The sequence below is a fragment of the Protobothrops mucrosquamatus genome, unplaced genomic scaffold (genome assembly GCF_001527695.2).
Source record: "Protobothrops mucrosquamatus isolate PMUCROS unplaced genomic scaffold, P.Mucros_1.0 scaffold6410, whole genome shotgun sequence".
Taxonomy (NCBI): domain Eukaryota; kingdom Metazoa; phylum Chordata; class Lepidosauria; order Squamata; family Viperidae; genus Protobothrops; species Protobothrops mucrosquamatus.
Genome location: NW_015392237.1, coordinates 5,101 through 20,954, shown reverse-complemented (window position 1 = coordinate 20,954; position 15,854 = coordinate 5,101). Strand labels below are relative to the sequence as shown.

At 45.3% G+C, this 15,854-nt stretch overlaps 1 protein-coding gene across 1 annotated transcript; it reads right to left on the bottom strand.

The window, feature by feature from the left end:
* Positions 1 to 587: 587 nt before the first annotated feature.
* Positions 588 to 13,223, bottom strand: LOC107300227 (pyrroline-5-carboxylate reductase 3-like; the record flags this gene model as incomplete). The annotated part of the gene is made up of 5 exons (XM_015829565.1): positions 13,139 to 13,223; positions 7,243 to 7,307; positions 6,095 to 6,274; positions 3,605 to 3,817; positions 588 to 680 (listed from the first exon to the last, which is right to left on the bottom strand). Coding segments are annotated over exons 1-5 (636 nt in total), but the record flags the coding sequence as incomplete, so codon positions are not given.
* Positions 13,224 to 15,854: the final 2,631 nt, after the last annotated feature.

The following is a 15,854-nucleotide window of genomic DNA, read 5'->3' as shown; positions in this document are numbered from 1 at the left end:
GAGGAGGAGGAGGAGGAGGAGGAGGAGGAGAACTGTGGGGTCCTTGGTGCTCTCTCAGCTGGGTGGTTTTCTTGCAGACGTTTCATGACCCAACTAGGTAATATCAGTGGTAGGAAGGAGGAGGGTCTGGGAGGAGGAGGAGGAGGACGACGACGACGACGACTGTGAGGTCCTTGGTGTTCTCTGAGCTTGGCTGCTTTCTTGCAGATGTTTCATGACCCAACTAGGTAATATCATCAGTGGTAGGAGGGAGTAGGGTCTGGGAGGAGGAGGAGGAGCAGAACTGTGGGGTCCTTGGTGTTCTCTGAGCTTGGTGGTTTTCTTGCAGATGTTTCATTATCCAACTAAGTAATATTGTTGGGAGGAGGGTTTGTGGAAGGGAGGAGGAGGAGGAGGAGAAGGAGGAGTGGAAGGCTTAACTACCTGTACTTTTCAAGGGCAGCTCCATGTAGAGGCTGTTGCAATAATCAAGACCGAATGGTGCACAAACACGGTATGTTGGGCTTTGACGGAGGGGGGTTCCGAAAAAAAAAAAGCCCTGCAGTGTGTGAATTGGAACCCAAGTCCTGCCCCCCCTCACTCCTTACCAACAAGGTCTGAGCTGCAATCTTGTTGGCGAGCGGGCCGGGCATCCCCATCTTCACGGCCCCTTCCGCCAGGGCTTCCGCGAACATGTAGACCTGTGAGGAGGAGGAGGAAACTTGTAACTTTGAACAGTCACTAAGTGAACCGTCGTAAGTCGAGGCCTGCCCGTAAAGCTTTGGAGGTTTGAAGAGATGGGAGGACAGGGCTGACCGAATGAACTAATCAGAGACTCAACTAGAACTAAGGAGAAACTTCCTGACAGTGAGGGCAATTAACCAGTGGAACAACCTGCCTCCAGAAGTGGTGAATGCTCCAACACTGGAAGTTTTTAAGAAGAGACTGGACAGCCATTTGTCCGAAATGGGTATAGGGTTTCCTGCCTGAGCAGGGGGTTGGACTAGATGACCTCCAAGATCCCTTCCAACCTTTATTATTATTATTATTATTAACTGCACTCCCTCTCAACTTTCCAAAACTGTCCCAAACCTCACGCTCCCTCCTCTATCACGAAATACAAATGACAACAGTTCATTTAGCCACCGCTCCAAGTTACAACGGCACTAAAAAAAAAAAAGTCGACTTATGTTTTTCACATTTGTGACCGTGACAGCATCCCCGAGATCAAAATTCATCCGTTTCGCAACTGACTCGTATTTATGACGGTCGCAGTATCCCGGGGTCACAGGATCCCCTTTTGACAACCTTCTGTCAAGCAAAGTCAATGGGGCAGGGGTAGGCAACCTTGGCTCTTTTATGACTCGTGGACTTCAACTCCCAGAATTCCTGAGCCAGCATGGGGGAACTATGGCCCCTTCATGACTCGTGGACTTCAACTCCCAGAATTCCTCAGCCAGCATGGCTCAGCTTGGAAATCTCTCCCTTTACCCTCAGCATGGCTGGCTCAGGAATTCTGGGAGTTGAAGTCCACAAGTCATAAAAGAGCCAAGGTTGCCTACCCCTGGCCTATACCCAGAAAGTTTTTTCTACTGGCAATCTTTGTTTCTTGAGGCAAGCATATTTGTTTCTTGAGGCAAGAACTTGCTGTTCTTAGGAAGAAAAAAATACAGTCTGAGGTAGTGCTTCCCAACTTTGGTGTGTCTGGACTTCAACTCCCAGAATTCCTGAGCCAGCATGGGGGAACTATGGCCCCTTCATGACTTGTGCACTTCAACTCCCAGAATTCCTGAGCCAGCATGGGGAAAACTTTGGCCCCTTCATGACTTGTGGACTTCAACTCCCAGAATTCCTGAGCCAGCATGGGGGAACTATGACCCCCCTCATGGCTTGTGGACTTCAACTCCCAGAATTCCTGAGCCAGCATGGCTCAGCTTGGAAACCTCTCCCTTTCCCCTCAGCATGGCTGGCTCAGGAATTCTGGGAGTTGAAGTCCACAAGTCATAAAAGAGCCAAGGTTGCCTACCCCTGCAATGGGGGGGAAGCCCAATTCGCTTAACGACCATGTGACTACCTTCACAACTTCCGTGATTCACTTAACGACTACGGCAAGAAAGGTCGTAAAATGAGGCAAAATTCACTTAACCGTCTTGCTTATAACGTATAACAACAGAAATTCTCAGCTCAGATGTGGTCGTAAGTTGAGGACATTTCCACAGTTGAGGTCTACCTAAGTGTTGAAGTACAACTTCCAAAATTCCTAATAAGACAGGGCAACAAGCCAACATCTCTAGAAACTATGATGAGGAAAGCTGAGATATACTGGTTATTTATTTTTATTTTTTTATAATATTTTATTGATTTTCCAATTTTATGTTTGAGTATTTAAAAAAGCAACGTGGTGACTGGGTTAATCAATAGCTCAATAACAAAATCTTTAGTGCAAATCTCAGGTTACAACATCAGATATTTCTTCTCTTTTTCCCTTAAAATTTACTGTCTCGTATTCAAGCCAGTACATTTCTAATTATATCAACAATAAAAACATCATTATTACACTTATCATTGTTTTTAGCTTATAGTATCTTAATTACATTCAATTTTCGTAAACAATCCATATCCTGTTATTAATTTTTACATAACTTTTAATTTCTCATCAATATTCCAATTTAACCTTTGATATCCATAATTTTCAGACTTTGGGTAACCAAAGTTTCCCTTACCTCACTTCATAACAAACCATAATATCCAAAATACACATTTTATCTATTGAAATGTAATCTTGTTCTATTTCCTAAAAATTATCAATTTTCCACATTAAATCATCTGAAAATTCTGGATAGCAAAGGTTAAATTGGAATATTGATGAGAAATTAAAAGTTATGTAAAAATTAATAACAGGATATGGATTGTTTATAAAGATTGAATGTAATTAAGATACGTATAAGCTAAAAATTTATTGATAAATGTAATAATGCAATATCCCCTTTGATAAATCAAAACCATTATATATATTGCCTGGGTTAATCAATAAATCAAACGTATTCATGATAATTAATGTTCTTTTCCCTTTTAGATCTAAGTTTTCAATCTTAAACAAATCAAATCCTGTGTATACTGGTTATTTTTGGAGGTCACCCAAGGTTTGGGTTCCTAATTATTATTATTTTTTGGGGGGGGGGCTAAGGGCAAAATCAGGTTGCAGAAAAAGGAAGAGGACCTGGCGGGAACACCTGCATGTGGACTAGAAACCTAAGCTTCTTGGAAAAAGCCAATGCCTGATGGAACTGAGAGTGGGCAGATGCCTCATGTGCAATTTGCAACGAACGCAGGTAAACCTCGACTCTGCCCCATTTTACAAACCGTTGTTAAGTGAAGGTTGCAAAAGCGGATCAAGTGACCCCGGGACGCCACGACCGTCATTAAAGACGAGTCATTGGCCAAGCGCCTGAATTTCGATCCCGTGAGCAGGCAGACGGCGCGACGGACGTCAAGGGCGAAAAACGGTCCCAAGTCGCTTTTCAGCGCCGTTGTATCTGCAGGCGGTCGCTAAACGAACGGTCGCTAAGTCGAGGACCGGCTGTGTAAGAGGCTGATTAAGGACGGGGCGGAAAAGGAGACTCACGTAAGCCACGCCGCTGCCGCTCAGCGCCGTGTGGATGTCGATGTAGGATTCGGGCGCCTCTTCGCACAACCCGCAGGGAGCCAGGAGGGCCTTCAGCACAGAGGTCTCCTCTTTTCCCACGGAGGAGCCCCGGGTGAGCAGGACGGCCCCCGACTGCACCTCGCAAGGCAGGTTGGGCATGATCCGCAGGACCTGGGTGCCCACGGGAAGCAGCTACAAGGAAGGAGAGAAGGGTCACGACTGAATCCTGGAGGATCATCACTCAAATAGGAGCCAGCCGTGTGCTGCAGCTGCCCAAAAAGGCCAACACAGTGCTGGGCTGCATTAACAGAGGGATGGAATCAGGATCAGGTGAAGTGTTAATACCACTTTACAAGGCCTTGGTAAGGCCACACTTGGAATCCTGCATCCAGTTTTGGTCACCACGACGTAAAAAAGATGTTGAGACTCTAGGAAGAGTGCAGAGAAGAGCAACAAAGATGATTAGGGGACTGGAGGCTAAAACATACAAGGAACGGTTGCTGGAATTGGGTCTGTCTAGTTTAACGAAGAGAAGGACGAGGGGGGACATGATAGCAGCCTTCCAGTATCTCAGGGGCTGCCCCAAAGAAGAGGCAGTCAAGCTATTCTCCAAAGCGCCTGAAGGCAGGACAAGAAGCAACAGAGGGAAACTAATCAAGGAGAGAAGCAACCTAGAACTTAGGAGGAATTTCGTTTAATAGAACATAATAGAACAGAATATAGAACAGAATGGAATATAGAATATAGAAGAATACAATACAGAAGAATAGAATATAGAATAGAATAGAATAGAATAGAATAGAATAGAATAGAATAGAAAAGAATAGAATAGAATAGAATAGAAAAGAAAAGAATAGGAGCTGGAAGGGACCTTGGAGGTCTTCTAGTCCAACCCCCTACTCAGGCAGGAAACCCTATATACCATTTCAGACAAATGGCTGTCCAGTCTCTTCTTTAAAAACTTCCAGTATTGGAGCATTCACAGCTTCTGGAGGCAGGTTGTTCCACTGGTAGAATAGAATAGGAATAGGAATAGGAATAGGAATAAGAATAGAGAATAGAGAATAGGAATGGAATGGAATAGAAGCTGGAAGGGATCTTGGAGGTCTTCTAGTCCAGCCCCCTGCTCGAACAGAAGAACGTATACCTATATAGAACAGAACAGAATATAGAATAGAAAATAGAAAATTAATGAATAGAATAGACTAGACTAGACTAGACTAGAATATGGAATGGAACAGAACGGAACAGTGCAATGCAATACAATACAATATGGAATGGAATACAATATGGGATGGAATGGAATACAATACAATGCAATATGGAATATGGAATGGAATAGAATAGAAGCTGGAAGGGACCTTGGAGGTCTTCTAGTCCAGCCCCCTGCTCAAGCAGGAGAACCTATATCTATATATAAAAGTTTAAAATGAGAAGAAGGCAAGAGCATATGTGAGATGGGAAGGAAGGAAGGAAGGAAGGGAGGGAGAAAAGAAGGAAGGAAGGAAGGAAGGAAGGAAGGAAGGAAGGAAGGAAGGAAGGAAGCAAGCAAGCAAGCAAGCAAGCAAACCTTGGACTCTGGGCAGATAAAATATTAACATATAAAACAGTATATATAAAAGTTAAAAAGAAGAAGAAGGCAAGAGTTTATGCGAGATGGGGAGGGGAGGGGAGGGAAGGGACGAAGTAAGGAAGCAAGCAAGCAATCTTTGGACTCTGGGCAGGTAAAATAAAGTCTTCAAATATAAAACAGGATTTACAAAAGCTAAACGTGAGAAGGCGTCAAGAGGGAGTAAACTCTATTAAACTGAGAAAGGAGGTGAATGTGACAGAATCGGGCCCCGCCACTGCCACTTCCTGTTCCCAGGGACAGCGATACCCACGGATCCTCTTGTCCAGCCTGGGTAGGGCTCTTGTGGGACAGAGTCACCGAGCTGGAAGGGACCTTGGAGGTCCTCTAGTCCAACCCCCTGCTCAAGGAGGGACTCCCGATGAACAGGACCCGGATTGCTGGGCTTTAACAAGTGCAGCAACTGTTTGCAAAAAATCCCTTTTGAGCCTGGGACGGGGATCCTGGACATGCCCGAATACAGATAATCCACGACTTATAGCAGTTCGTTTAGTGACCGTTCGAAGTTACGACAGCGGTGAAAAAAAAAAGACTCACAACTGTTTTTCCACACTTATGACCATCGCAGCAGCCCTGCGGTCACGCGATTCAGATCCGAAGGCCTGACCACCGGTTCAGATTTACGACGGTCGCCGTGTCCCAGGCTCACGATTCATTTAACGACCGTGCGACTAATTTAACCACTGCAGTGATTAACAACGGTGGCAAGAAAAGCCGTAAAACGGGACAAAGCTCCCTTGACGAATGTCTCGCTTAGCCTCATAAACCCTGGGCTCAATTGTGGACGTAAGCCGAGGACGATCGGTATCCCTATAGGTTTCCTTCCTCCCAGAACTCACCTCTTCCAGGGTGCGGAGGGGGACGCCAGCGGCCATTGAAACGAGGACGTGCCTGGGCGTGACGGCGGGGCCGATCTCTCGCAGGACGGCCGGGAGGACGTGGGGCTTGGTGGCCAGGAATACGAAGGAGCACTTCTCCAGCACCTCCACGTTGCAGTGGGTCGTCTGGCAGGAGAAGCTCTTTTGTTGGAAGGAGGAAATAAAAAAAGAAAAAGACGATGATGAAGGGGCTGGAGGCTAAAACATACAAGGAACGGTTGCTGGAATTGGGTGTGTCTAGCTCAGGGGTAGGCAACCTGGGCTCTTTTGTGACTGGTGGACTTCAACTCCCAGAATCCCTGAGCCAGCCATGCTGAGGGGAAAGGGAGGTTTCCAAGCTGAGCCATGCTGGCTCAGGAATTCTGGGAGTTGAAGTCCACGAGTCATAAAAAGGCCAAGTTTGAAGCCTCCTGTCTTAAATCTAACAAACAAAATGGAGGCTGGCTGAGGAATTCTGGGAGTTGAAGTCCACAAGTCATGAAGGGGCCATAGTTCCCCCATGCTGGCTCAGGAATTCTGGGAGTTGAAGTCCACGGGTCATAAAAGAGCCAAGGTTGCCTACCCCTGGTCTAGTTTAATGAAGAGAAGGACGAGGGCTGACACAATGGCAGTCTTCCAGTATCTCAGGGGCTGCCCCAAAGAAAAGGGAGTCAAGCTATTCTCCAAAGCGCCTGGAGGCAGGACAAGAAGCAACGGATGGAAACTCATCAAGGAGAGAAGCAACCTAGAACTAAGGAGAAACTTCCTGACAGTGAGAACAATTAAACAGTGGAACCACCTGCCTCCAGAAGTGGTGAATGCTCCAACACTGGAAGTTTTTAAGAAGAGACTGGACAGCCATTTGTCTGAAATGGTATAGGGCTTCCTGCCTGAGCAGGGGGTTGGACTCGATGACCTCCAAGGTCCTTTCCAACTGTTTATTCTATTCTATTCTACTCTATCCTGTTCTGTACTCTCCTATTCTATTCTCTCCTATTCTATTTTCTTGTTATTATCTTGTATTCTCTCCTCTCCTATCCTCCCTTCACTATTCCATTCGATCCCATCAATCCCATCTAAAAGCAGTAGAAATGACTGGACAGGGGAAAACTTTACCTCTACACATTTACCTGGAATTTGTCCAGATTCCTGTTGGATGGAGCGCTGGCCAGAATATTCACTGCTTGGACTTCTCCTGCAGAGAGAGAGAGAGGAGAAAGGATGGCAGTAGTAGGAGAACTCATCACTGGATTGCAAACTCACTGAGTTGTAAATGGCCAAGATTTACAATGGGATAAAGCTACGAGAAGCAGACACCTCTAAAATCTAAATATTTAAATAAGGATGGGCTGGACATCCCACCACCTCTCCTGAAGAGCAGTCAGATTTCTTGCTACATCTCGTACGTTGGGTGAAGATCAAGGTGAGAAGATCCTGCCAATTGTTTCAAAAGGTACTTTTTCCAAAAGGCAACTGGACTTTTTTTCCCTAACAAAGGAATATAATAGAATAGAATTAGAATAAAATTATAGAATAGAATAGAATAGAACAGAACTAGAATAGAATAGAAAATAGGGAATAGAATAGTATAGTATAGAATAGAATAAGGAGAAAATAGAACAGAACAGAATAAAGAATAGACTAAAGAATAGAATAGAATTAGAATAGAATAGAACAGAACAGAATAGACTAAAGAATAGAATAGACTAAAGAATAGAATAGAACAATAGAATAGAATAAAGAATAGAATAGAATAGAAAATAGGGGAATAGTATAGTATAGAATAGAATAAGGAGAGAATAGACTAGAACAGAACAGAATAAAGAATAGAATAGACTAAAGAATAGAATAGAATTAGAATAGAACAGAATAGACTAAAGAATAGAATAGTAGACTAAAGAATAGAATAGAATAGTAGAATAGAATAGCAGAATCGAATAGAAAAGAATAGAATAGGATAGAATTCAGAATAGAATAGAATGAAGATTAGAATAGAATAAAGAATAGAAATAGAACAGAATAGAAAATAGAGAATAGAAATAGAACAGAATTCAGAATAAGATAGGAAAGGATAGAACAGAATTTAGAATAGAACAGAATTCAGAATAGAAAAGAATAAAATAACTTTATTATCACTTTGAATGTACACTAATTGGCATACATTAAAGTGAAATTCCGTTGCATACAGCTCTCAAAGGGTCACCACACTACATAATATGACAAAAATAAATACAGGATGATGCATACACCCACATATATTATACGGCACAGCGAAACAAGGCAGTCTAGTTCAGATTATATATACGGTATAAGCCATTTCATTGGCTCTATCCCATGATGAGCAGAAAGCTTCAGAAAATGGTGGTGCTGATGGATGTTGGCGTGGTGTCCAGCCGCGTCTCTCAACCCTGGGTAATTTTAAGATGTGTGGACTTCAACTCCCAGAATCCTGAAGAGTCGAAATCCAGACGTCTTAAAACTGCCACGGTTGAGGAAAACCTAGTCTCAAGGATGGTTAATACGTCTGAAAGAGAGAGGCTGCTTCAACGTCCAACTTTCCAAGGGTTCATCTTCTACCAACGAAACATTTTAGACCCCAATAGATCGGACAGTTACCATTGGATCTCCAATATTCCCCTTTGGGCCAGGCCACCCGAGACTGTGATGGTGACCCAGTTCTAGGATTTGCAGAATTGGACTTTTCAACTGGATCCACTTTAGCCTGGCTTCCGAGCTGTCTCTGGAACTCAAGTAGCCTTTTCTGTCTTGTGAGATGTTTCCTATCGCGCTCCGAGCGGAGGAGGCATCTCTTCGTGGGTTCCGCTTGAGTGTCCATCCATTTTCGGTGCCAGCGGCCTTGAGGTCCTCCTGGATTGTCTTGCAAGACTAAGACTTTGGGATGCTGCAGGACAGTGGATCCTGAAGGGCAGATTCCAGAGAAATAGTACCCTTCCTTGACACTTCTTGTCTTCTGCACTAATTAACATTTGCATAAATTAAGAACTCTCTGGTCATCTCAGCCCAGAAAGCAGGAGAGCTTCTGAACTGCTGGATGAGATTGAGCATGCCGTAAAGTTCTCCACTTACAACATTCAGGACCAGGTGTCTCAAAGGTGGTTTTTTTTCACAAAGCAACTGGACTTGCTTTGTTTTTCTTTGAAGACGTTTCGCTTCCCATCCCAGAAGCTTCTTCGGCTCTGACGGGATGGTGGGGGAATGGAAAGATTTATACTCCTTGCAGACAGCCGGTCATTTGCATCCTTTCTGAGAGTCGTTGAGGCCACTTGGGGGTTGACTGTATGGTGGGGACTCTCAACGACTCTCTAAAAGAATACAAATAACCCTTCAGTCAGAGCTGAAGAAGCTTCTTGGAGGAGAAGCAAAACATCTTCAAAGAAAAACAAAGTAAGTCCAGTTGCGTCTTGAAAAAGCACCTTTGGGAGAAGGATGAAAGAGAAAGAAGAAGGGAGGGAAAGGAGAAGGACAGGAGAGAGAGACAACGAGATACAGAGAGAGAAAGAAAAGAAAAGAAAGGAAAGAAAGATGGAAGGAAGGAAGGATGGAAGGAAAGAGTCTGCAAAGAATCTGCCACCATCCAGTCAGAGCTGAGGAAGCTTCTGGGATGAAAGTGAAACGTCTTCAAAGAAAAACAAAGAAAGTCCAGTGGCCTCCTGAAAAAGCACCTTTGGGAGAAGGATGAAAGAGGAAGGGAGGGAAAGGAGAAGGATAGGAGAGAGAGAGACAGAGACAGTGAAAGAAAAGAAAGAAAGGAAAGAACGATAGAACGATGGAAAGAAGGAAGGAAGGAAAAAGAAAGAAAAAAGAAAGAACAAAAAAGAAAGAAAGAAAGAAAGAAAGAAAGAAAGAAAGAAAGAAAGAAAGAAAGAAAGAAAGAAAGAGTCTGCAAGGAATATAAATCCTTCCCCACCATCCAGTCAGAGCTGAAGAAGCTTCTAGGATGAGAAGCAAAATGTCTTCAAAGAAAAACAAAAAAAGTCCAGTTGCCTCTTGAAAAAGCACCTTTGGGAGAAGGATGAAAGGGGAAGAGGAAGATGGGAGGTAAACAAGGAGAAGGATAGGAGAGACATAAAGAAAGAGAAAGAAAGAAAGAAAGAAAGAAAGAAAGAAAGAAAGAAAGAAAGAAAGAAAGAAAGAAAGAGAAAAAAGGGAAAAGAAAGGAAGGAATGAAGGAAGGAAGGAGAGAGAAAGGAAGGAAGGAAAGAAAGAAAGAGTCTGCAAGGAATATAAATCCTTCCCCACCATCCAGTCAGAGCTGAAGAAGCTTCTTGGATGAGAAGCAAAACATCTTCAAAGAAAAACAAGAAAGTCCAGTTGCTTTGTGAAAAAAGTGCCTTTGGGACAACCATGACCTGGAGGACAGAGAATCTCTACAGACAATCAGGAACAGATTTTCCACTGCTAAGCAACTGAATGAAAAGGACATTAATTTAAAAGCAATACAGCTTATTAACATCTGTCTGATTTCTGATTATTGCACTTGTTTCGGGGGGGGGGTCTGTCCAAATAGAATACAAATATACCCCTAACATATTTTTGTGCTGTTTCAATGTGTGTGTGTGTTTTTAAATGTACTTTGATTAGATTTGGGCAAAAGGTTTCAAATCTAAAACCTTTTTGATTTGGATTTCATACCCCCCCCCAAAAAAATGCTGTACTTCTGGAACACTTCCTGTGAGAATGGAACAGCTTGTTTGGAATTTGAAAGGGGAAAAAAGTGCAATTCTAATGTTAATTCGCTGTCCAGCAAACAGATAACACTTTGCTATGGGGGCCAGGGTAATCATTTTATATAAATTCATTGAATAAATGCAAGAACAGAGTGGTTTCTAGCCAATTTGGCTATTCCCCCGGTGCCATTTTTCGTTGAAAGACAAAATTTGAGACGGTGAAAATATATTTTTAAACAGGCTGTTCTTGACGCTTTTCAGCACTCGATCGAAAAAGATGGTTCAGCGTTTACAAGTTGCATGCCGTGTTATCAATTCTTCAACCAAACATATGTTTTCCCCAGGACTGTGCACCTTTTTCTGAGCATAAATTGCTTTTCCCTGGGGTTAAAATTGGGCATTCAGAAAATATTAAGAAAACAGACTCAATGCTATGGTTAAAAACGTGGTTTGATGAAAAGCAGCCCAAAGGTCACAAAGGGAATTATGGAAGGAAAAGTTGCATTCCCTTAGAAAATTTTTCCTTCCATAATTTCCAGATCAAAGCAAAATTTCCAGAGGAATTTCCAGACTTCAGGGAAGTCGGAGTGAGGCGAGATGACTGAGAAAAACAGAGGAGGAAAAAAACAAACCGAGATTTTTCCATGACTGCAGTAAGTTTCCACGATAGCAGTAAAGTTGTAAAAACTTACAAACAGGAGCAAACCTGCCTCTTCCTTTACAGCAATATCACTCCCCCATTTACATTACAGTACAGGTAGTCCTCAATTTACAACCACAATGGATCTCAAAGGTTCCGTTAAGTGAAACATCTGTTAAGTGAGTTTTGCCCCATTTTATAACGTTTTTTGTCACAGTTAAGTGAATCGCTGTAGTTAAGTTACTAACAGGGTTGTTAAGTTGAATCTGGCTTCCCCATGGACTTTTCTTGCCAGGAAGATCGCAAAAGGGGATCGTGTGACCCGGGGACACTGCGACCGTCATAAATATGAGTCAGTTGCCAAGCGTCCAAATTTTCATCCCAAGACCGTGGGGAAGTGCGAAAAATAGTCATAAGTCACTTTTTTTTAGTGCTGTTGTAACTTTGAACGATCACTAAACAAACAGTTGTAAATTGAAGACTACCTGTAATCTAAAACTAATCAAGGAGAGAAGCAACCTAGAATTAAGGAGAAACTTCCTAACAGTGAGGAGAATTAACCAGTGGAACAGCTTGCCACCAGACGTTGTGGGTGCTCCACCACTGGAGGTTTTTAAGAAGAGACTGGACAGCCATTTGTCTGAAATGGTAGAGGGTTTCCTGCCTGAGGGGGGGGGGTTGGCCTAGAAGACCTCCAAGGTCCCTTCTGTTAATCCTAATTGATTTCAGGGCAAATAATCTGAAATGATTGGTGCTTCAAAGAGTCTCTCATTAGGGATCTGAAACATACTACTGAATTACAGGTAATCCTCCTCTTAGTAAGGGACCCCCCCTTAGGGACTCCTCTAAGTAAGAGACCACTCCTTAGGGACCCCTCTAAGTAAGGGACTCCTCTTAAGTACCCCTCTAAGTAAGGGACTCCTCTTAAGTACCACTCTGAGTAAGGGATGCCCCTTAGGGACTCCTCTAAGTAAGGGACTCCTCTAAGTAAGGGACCATTCCTTAGGGACCCCTCTAAGTAAGGGATTCCTCTTAAGTACCCCTCTGAGTAAAGGACGCCCTTTAGGGACTCCTCTAAGTAAGGGACACCTCTAAGTAAGGGACCACTCCTTAGGGACCCCTCTAAGTAAGGGATTCCTCTTAAGTATCCCTCTTGAGTAAGGGACTCCCCTTAGGGACTCCTCTAAGTAAGGGACTCCTCTAAGTAAGGGACCACTCCTTAGGGACCCCTCTAAGTAAGGGATTCCTCTTAAGTATCCCTCTTGAGTAAGGGACTCCCCTTAGGGACTCCTCTAAGTAAGGGACCACTCCTTAGGGACCCCTTAAGGGACTCCTCTTAAGTACCACTCTGAGTAAGGGAAGCCCCTTAGGGACCCCTCTAAGTAAGGGACACCCGTTAGGGACCCCTCTAAGTAGGGGATGCCCCTTAGAGACTCCTCTAAGTAAGGTATCCCATTAAGGGACCCCTCTAAGTAAGGGACCCCCCCCTTAGGGACCTCTCTAATTAAGGTATCCCTCTGAATAAGGGACCCCTTCCCTTTTTGCGCCCCACCGCCTCCCCCCCCCTTTTGCATCTGAGCCCCTCCAAGGACCCCAGCCGGGTCTTCCAACTGGGGAAGGGGGGGGATCCTTGCCTGCAAAAGCGCCCGCCCGCCTGCCTGCCAAGCCGCCCCCCGCGTGCATCCCTCCCCCCCTTACCTGCCAGCAGCATCGCCCGGGCCACCGCGCCCGCCATGCGCCCCGCGCCGATGAAGCCCACGCGCAGCTCCCGCAGCGGCTCCATGGCTCTTCTGCTCGCCCACCCCACCTCCCTCCGCGCACGGCCAGGTTTTGCTCCGGCCACGCCCCCCCGCCGCCCCGGACAGCCAATCCCCGCGCGGCTCCGCTCGCGGGTCTCGCGCTCGCGGGAGGGCGCGTATCCGCCCCGCCCCTTTCCGGAGGCGAAGCGGGAAGACGCGGCGGCGATTGGCCGAGCGCCCGTGACGTCACGCGGCGGGTTTTCTTTAAAAGCGGCCGCGCGGCTCGCGAAGCGCACTTGCGGGGTTCGGAGGGGAGTGGAGGGTCGGTAGGTTTCGGGGGCCCGCGTGACCTCGCCGGACCCCGCTGTTTGCTTCCCTTCCACGCCGTGCTGGGCTCCGATGAGGTTTCTTTGTCTTCCCTCCCCCCCTTTTGCACCTGCCCGACTTTGGCTAATTTTTTGCCGAGCCCAGCTGTGCTGGTCTTTGGATAGGGGACCACGAGGCGATCCACGGGGAAGCGGTTTAAAAGCGTTCAGGGGAAAAGGGGAAGGGCAATTTGCAAGAGCTGGGTTTTTTTTTACAGGAGGAGGCTTTTGAGTTTTCCTGTTTGGAATGAGCGTAGACTTTGCCTCCAGAAGTGGTGGGTGTGTTATCACTGGAGGTTTTTAAGAAGAGATTTGGAGAGCTGTTTTCCTGCTTGGGCAAGGGGCTGGACTAGAAGACCTCCAAGGTCCCTCCCAACTCTGTTATTCTGCAAGGGTCTCCTGCTTGAGCAAGGGGTTGGACTAGAAGATCTCCAAGATCCCTTCCAACTATGTTATTCTGCAAGGGTCTCCTGCTTGGGCATGGGGGCTGGACTAGAGGACCTCCGAGGTCCCTTCCAACTCTGTTGTTCTGCAAGGGTCTCCTGCCTGAAAGGGGGTTGGACTAGAAGACCTCCATGGTCCCTCCCAACTCTTATTCTGCAAGGGTCTCCTGCTTGAGCACGGGGTTGGACTAGAAGACCTCCAAGGTCCCTTCCAACTCTGTTATTCTGCAAGGGTCTCCTGCTTGGGCATGGGGGCTGGACTAGAGGACCTCCAAGGCCCCTTCCAAGTCTGTTATTCTGCAAGGGTCTCCTGCTTGAGCAGGGGGCTGGACTAGAAGACCTCCAGGGTCCCTTCCAACTTTGTTATTCTCTAAGGGTCTCCTGCTTGAGCAGGGGGCTGGACTAGAAGACCTCCAAGGTCCCTTCCAACTCTGTTCTGTTATTCTGCATAGCTTGTCTCTGCTCCATCCCTGGAGGTTTTTAAGAAGAGACTGGAGAGCCATTGAAATAGTTTAGGGCAGTGATGGCAAACCTTTTAGAGACCGAGTGCCCAAACTGCAACCCAAAACCCACTTATGCATCGTCGGGTGCCGGGTGGGTGTGGCCCATTGGGTGGGTGTGGCCATTGGCTGGGCGTGGCTGCGGAGGTAATAGCAGACTGGGTGGGACTAAAAAGTTCAATCAATCAATTCCAACTTTGCAAGATCTTTTTTTTCCCACGAGAAGATGAAATTGATTGATTGATTGAACCTCTTTTTTTTTGCACATGGCGGCGGAGGCCTAAAGCGAAAAGGTTTTATAAAACCCAGCTGAAGGCCGAGGACTGGGGCGATGGCGTGTGTGCCCACAGAGAGGGCTCTGAGTGCCGCCTCTGGCACCCCTGCCATAGGTTCGCCACCACTGGTTTAGGGTTTCCTGCCTGAGCAGGGGGTCAAACTAGAAGACCTCCAAGGTCCCTTCCAGCTCTGTTGTTCTGTTATAGAAGCTGGCTTAAGGTTTCAAAGAAGACAACCTGGCCCGTAGGAAGCTGAAATACAAAAATACAACACAAATGAGGGTCTCTGGCCTTTAAAGACCTTACTTAAAAGAGGGGTGTCTTTGCAGGTTTTAAAATGCAAGCAATAATTGTTACTATTGCTTATTACTCTGCGTTCTTAAAGCTGCCTTGGGTAAAATGAAGCAATACAAAACGAAGTAAATTTTTGCAATAGAATTGTCAACGTCGGGAATATCTTACCCGATTCGGTTCTCTCAGCTATTAACTTTCATAATTTTCCTTCTAATTTAACTTCTCTGGACCTTGCTCCTTATTTAAGAAGTCCCTAAGGAGGCATGTGTAAATGCACTAACGCGCCTGTTGTCCCTGTCACATTTTAATTTTCTTATTTCGCTTGTTTGAGTTTATAATTTTTGTTGGACGAATAATTTTTTTTAAAAAAAAGTAGAAAATTGGGTCCTGAAAAAAAACTGCTCGGGAAATCTGAATGTGATTGCAGAGAGCAGGGGTGCTGCTAATAATACGGGGGTTGTAGATGCTCTGTGGGGTGGGGGGGAAGCCTTTTCAACTGGCAGTGGTAGAATCTGGGGGTCTTTCTCCAGGTCTGGGGCCGGGACCTTTTTCAAGTGGAGCCTCGGTGTTCCATGGCAGTCTACCGTGGAATGAGAGTTTGTGTGTTAGCAAGTAGCAGAGAATCATGGCCTTTAGAGCAGGGTGTCCACCTTTGGGAATTTTAAGATATAATAATAATAATAATAATAATAATAATAATAATAATAATAATAATAATAATAATAATAATAATAGTTGGAAGGAACCTTGGAGGTCATCTAGTCCAACCCCCTGCTCAGGCAGGAAACCCTGTACCAT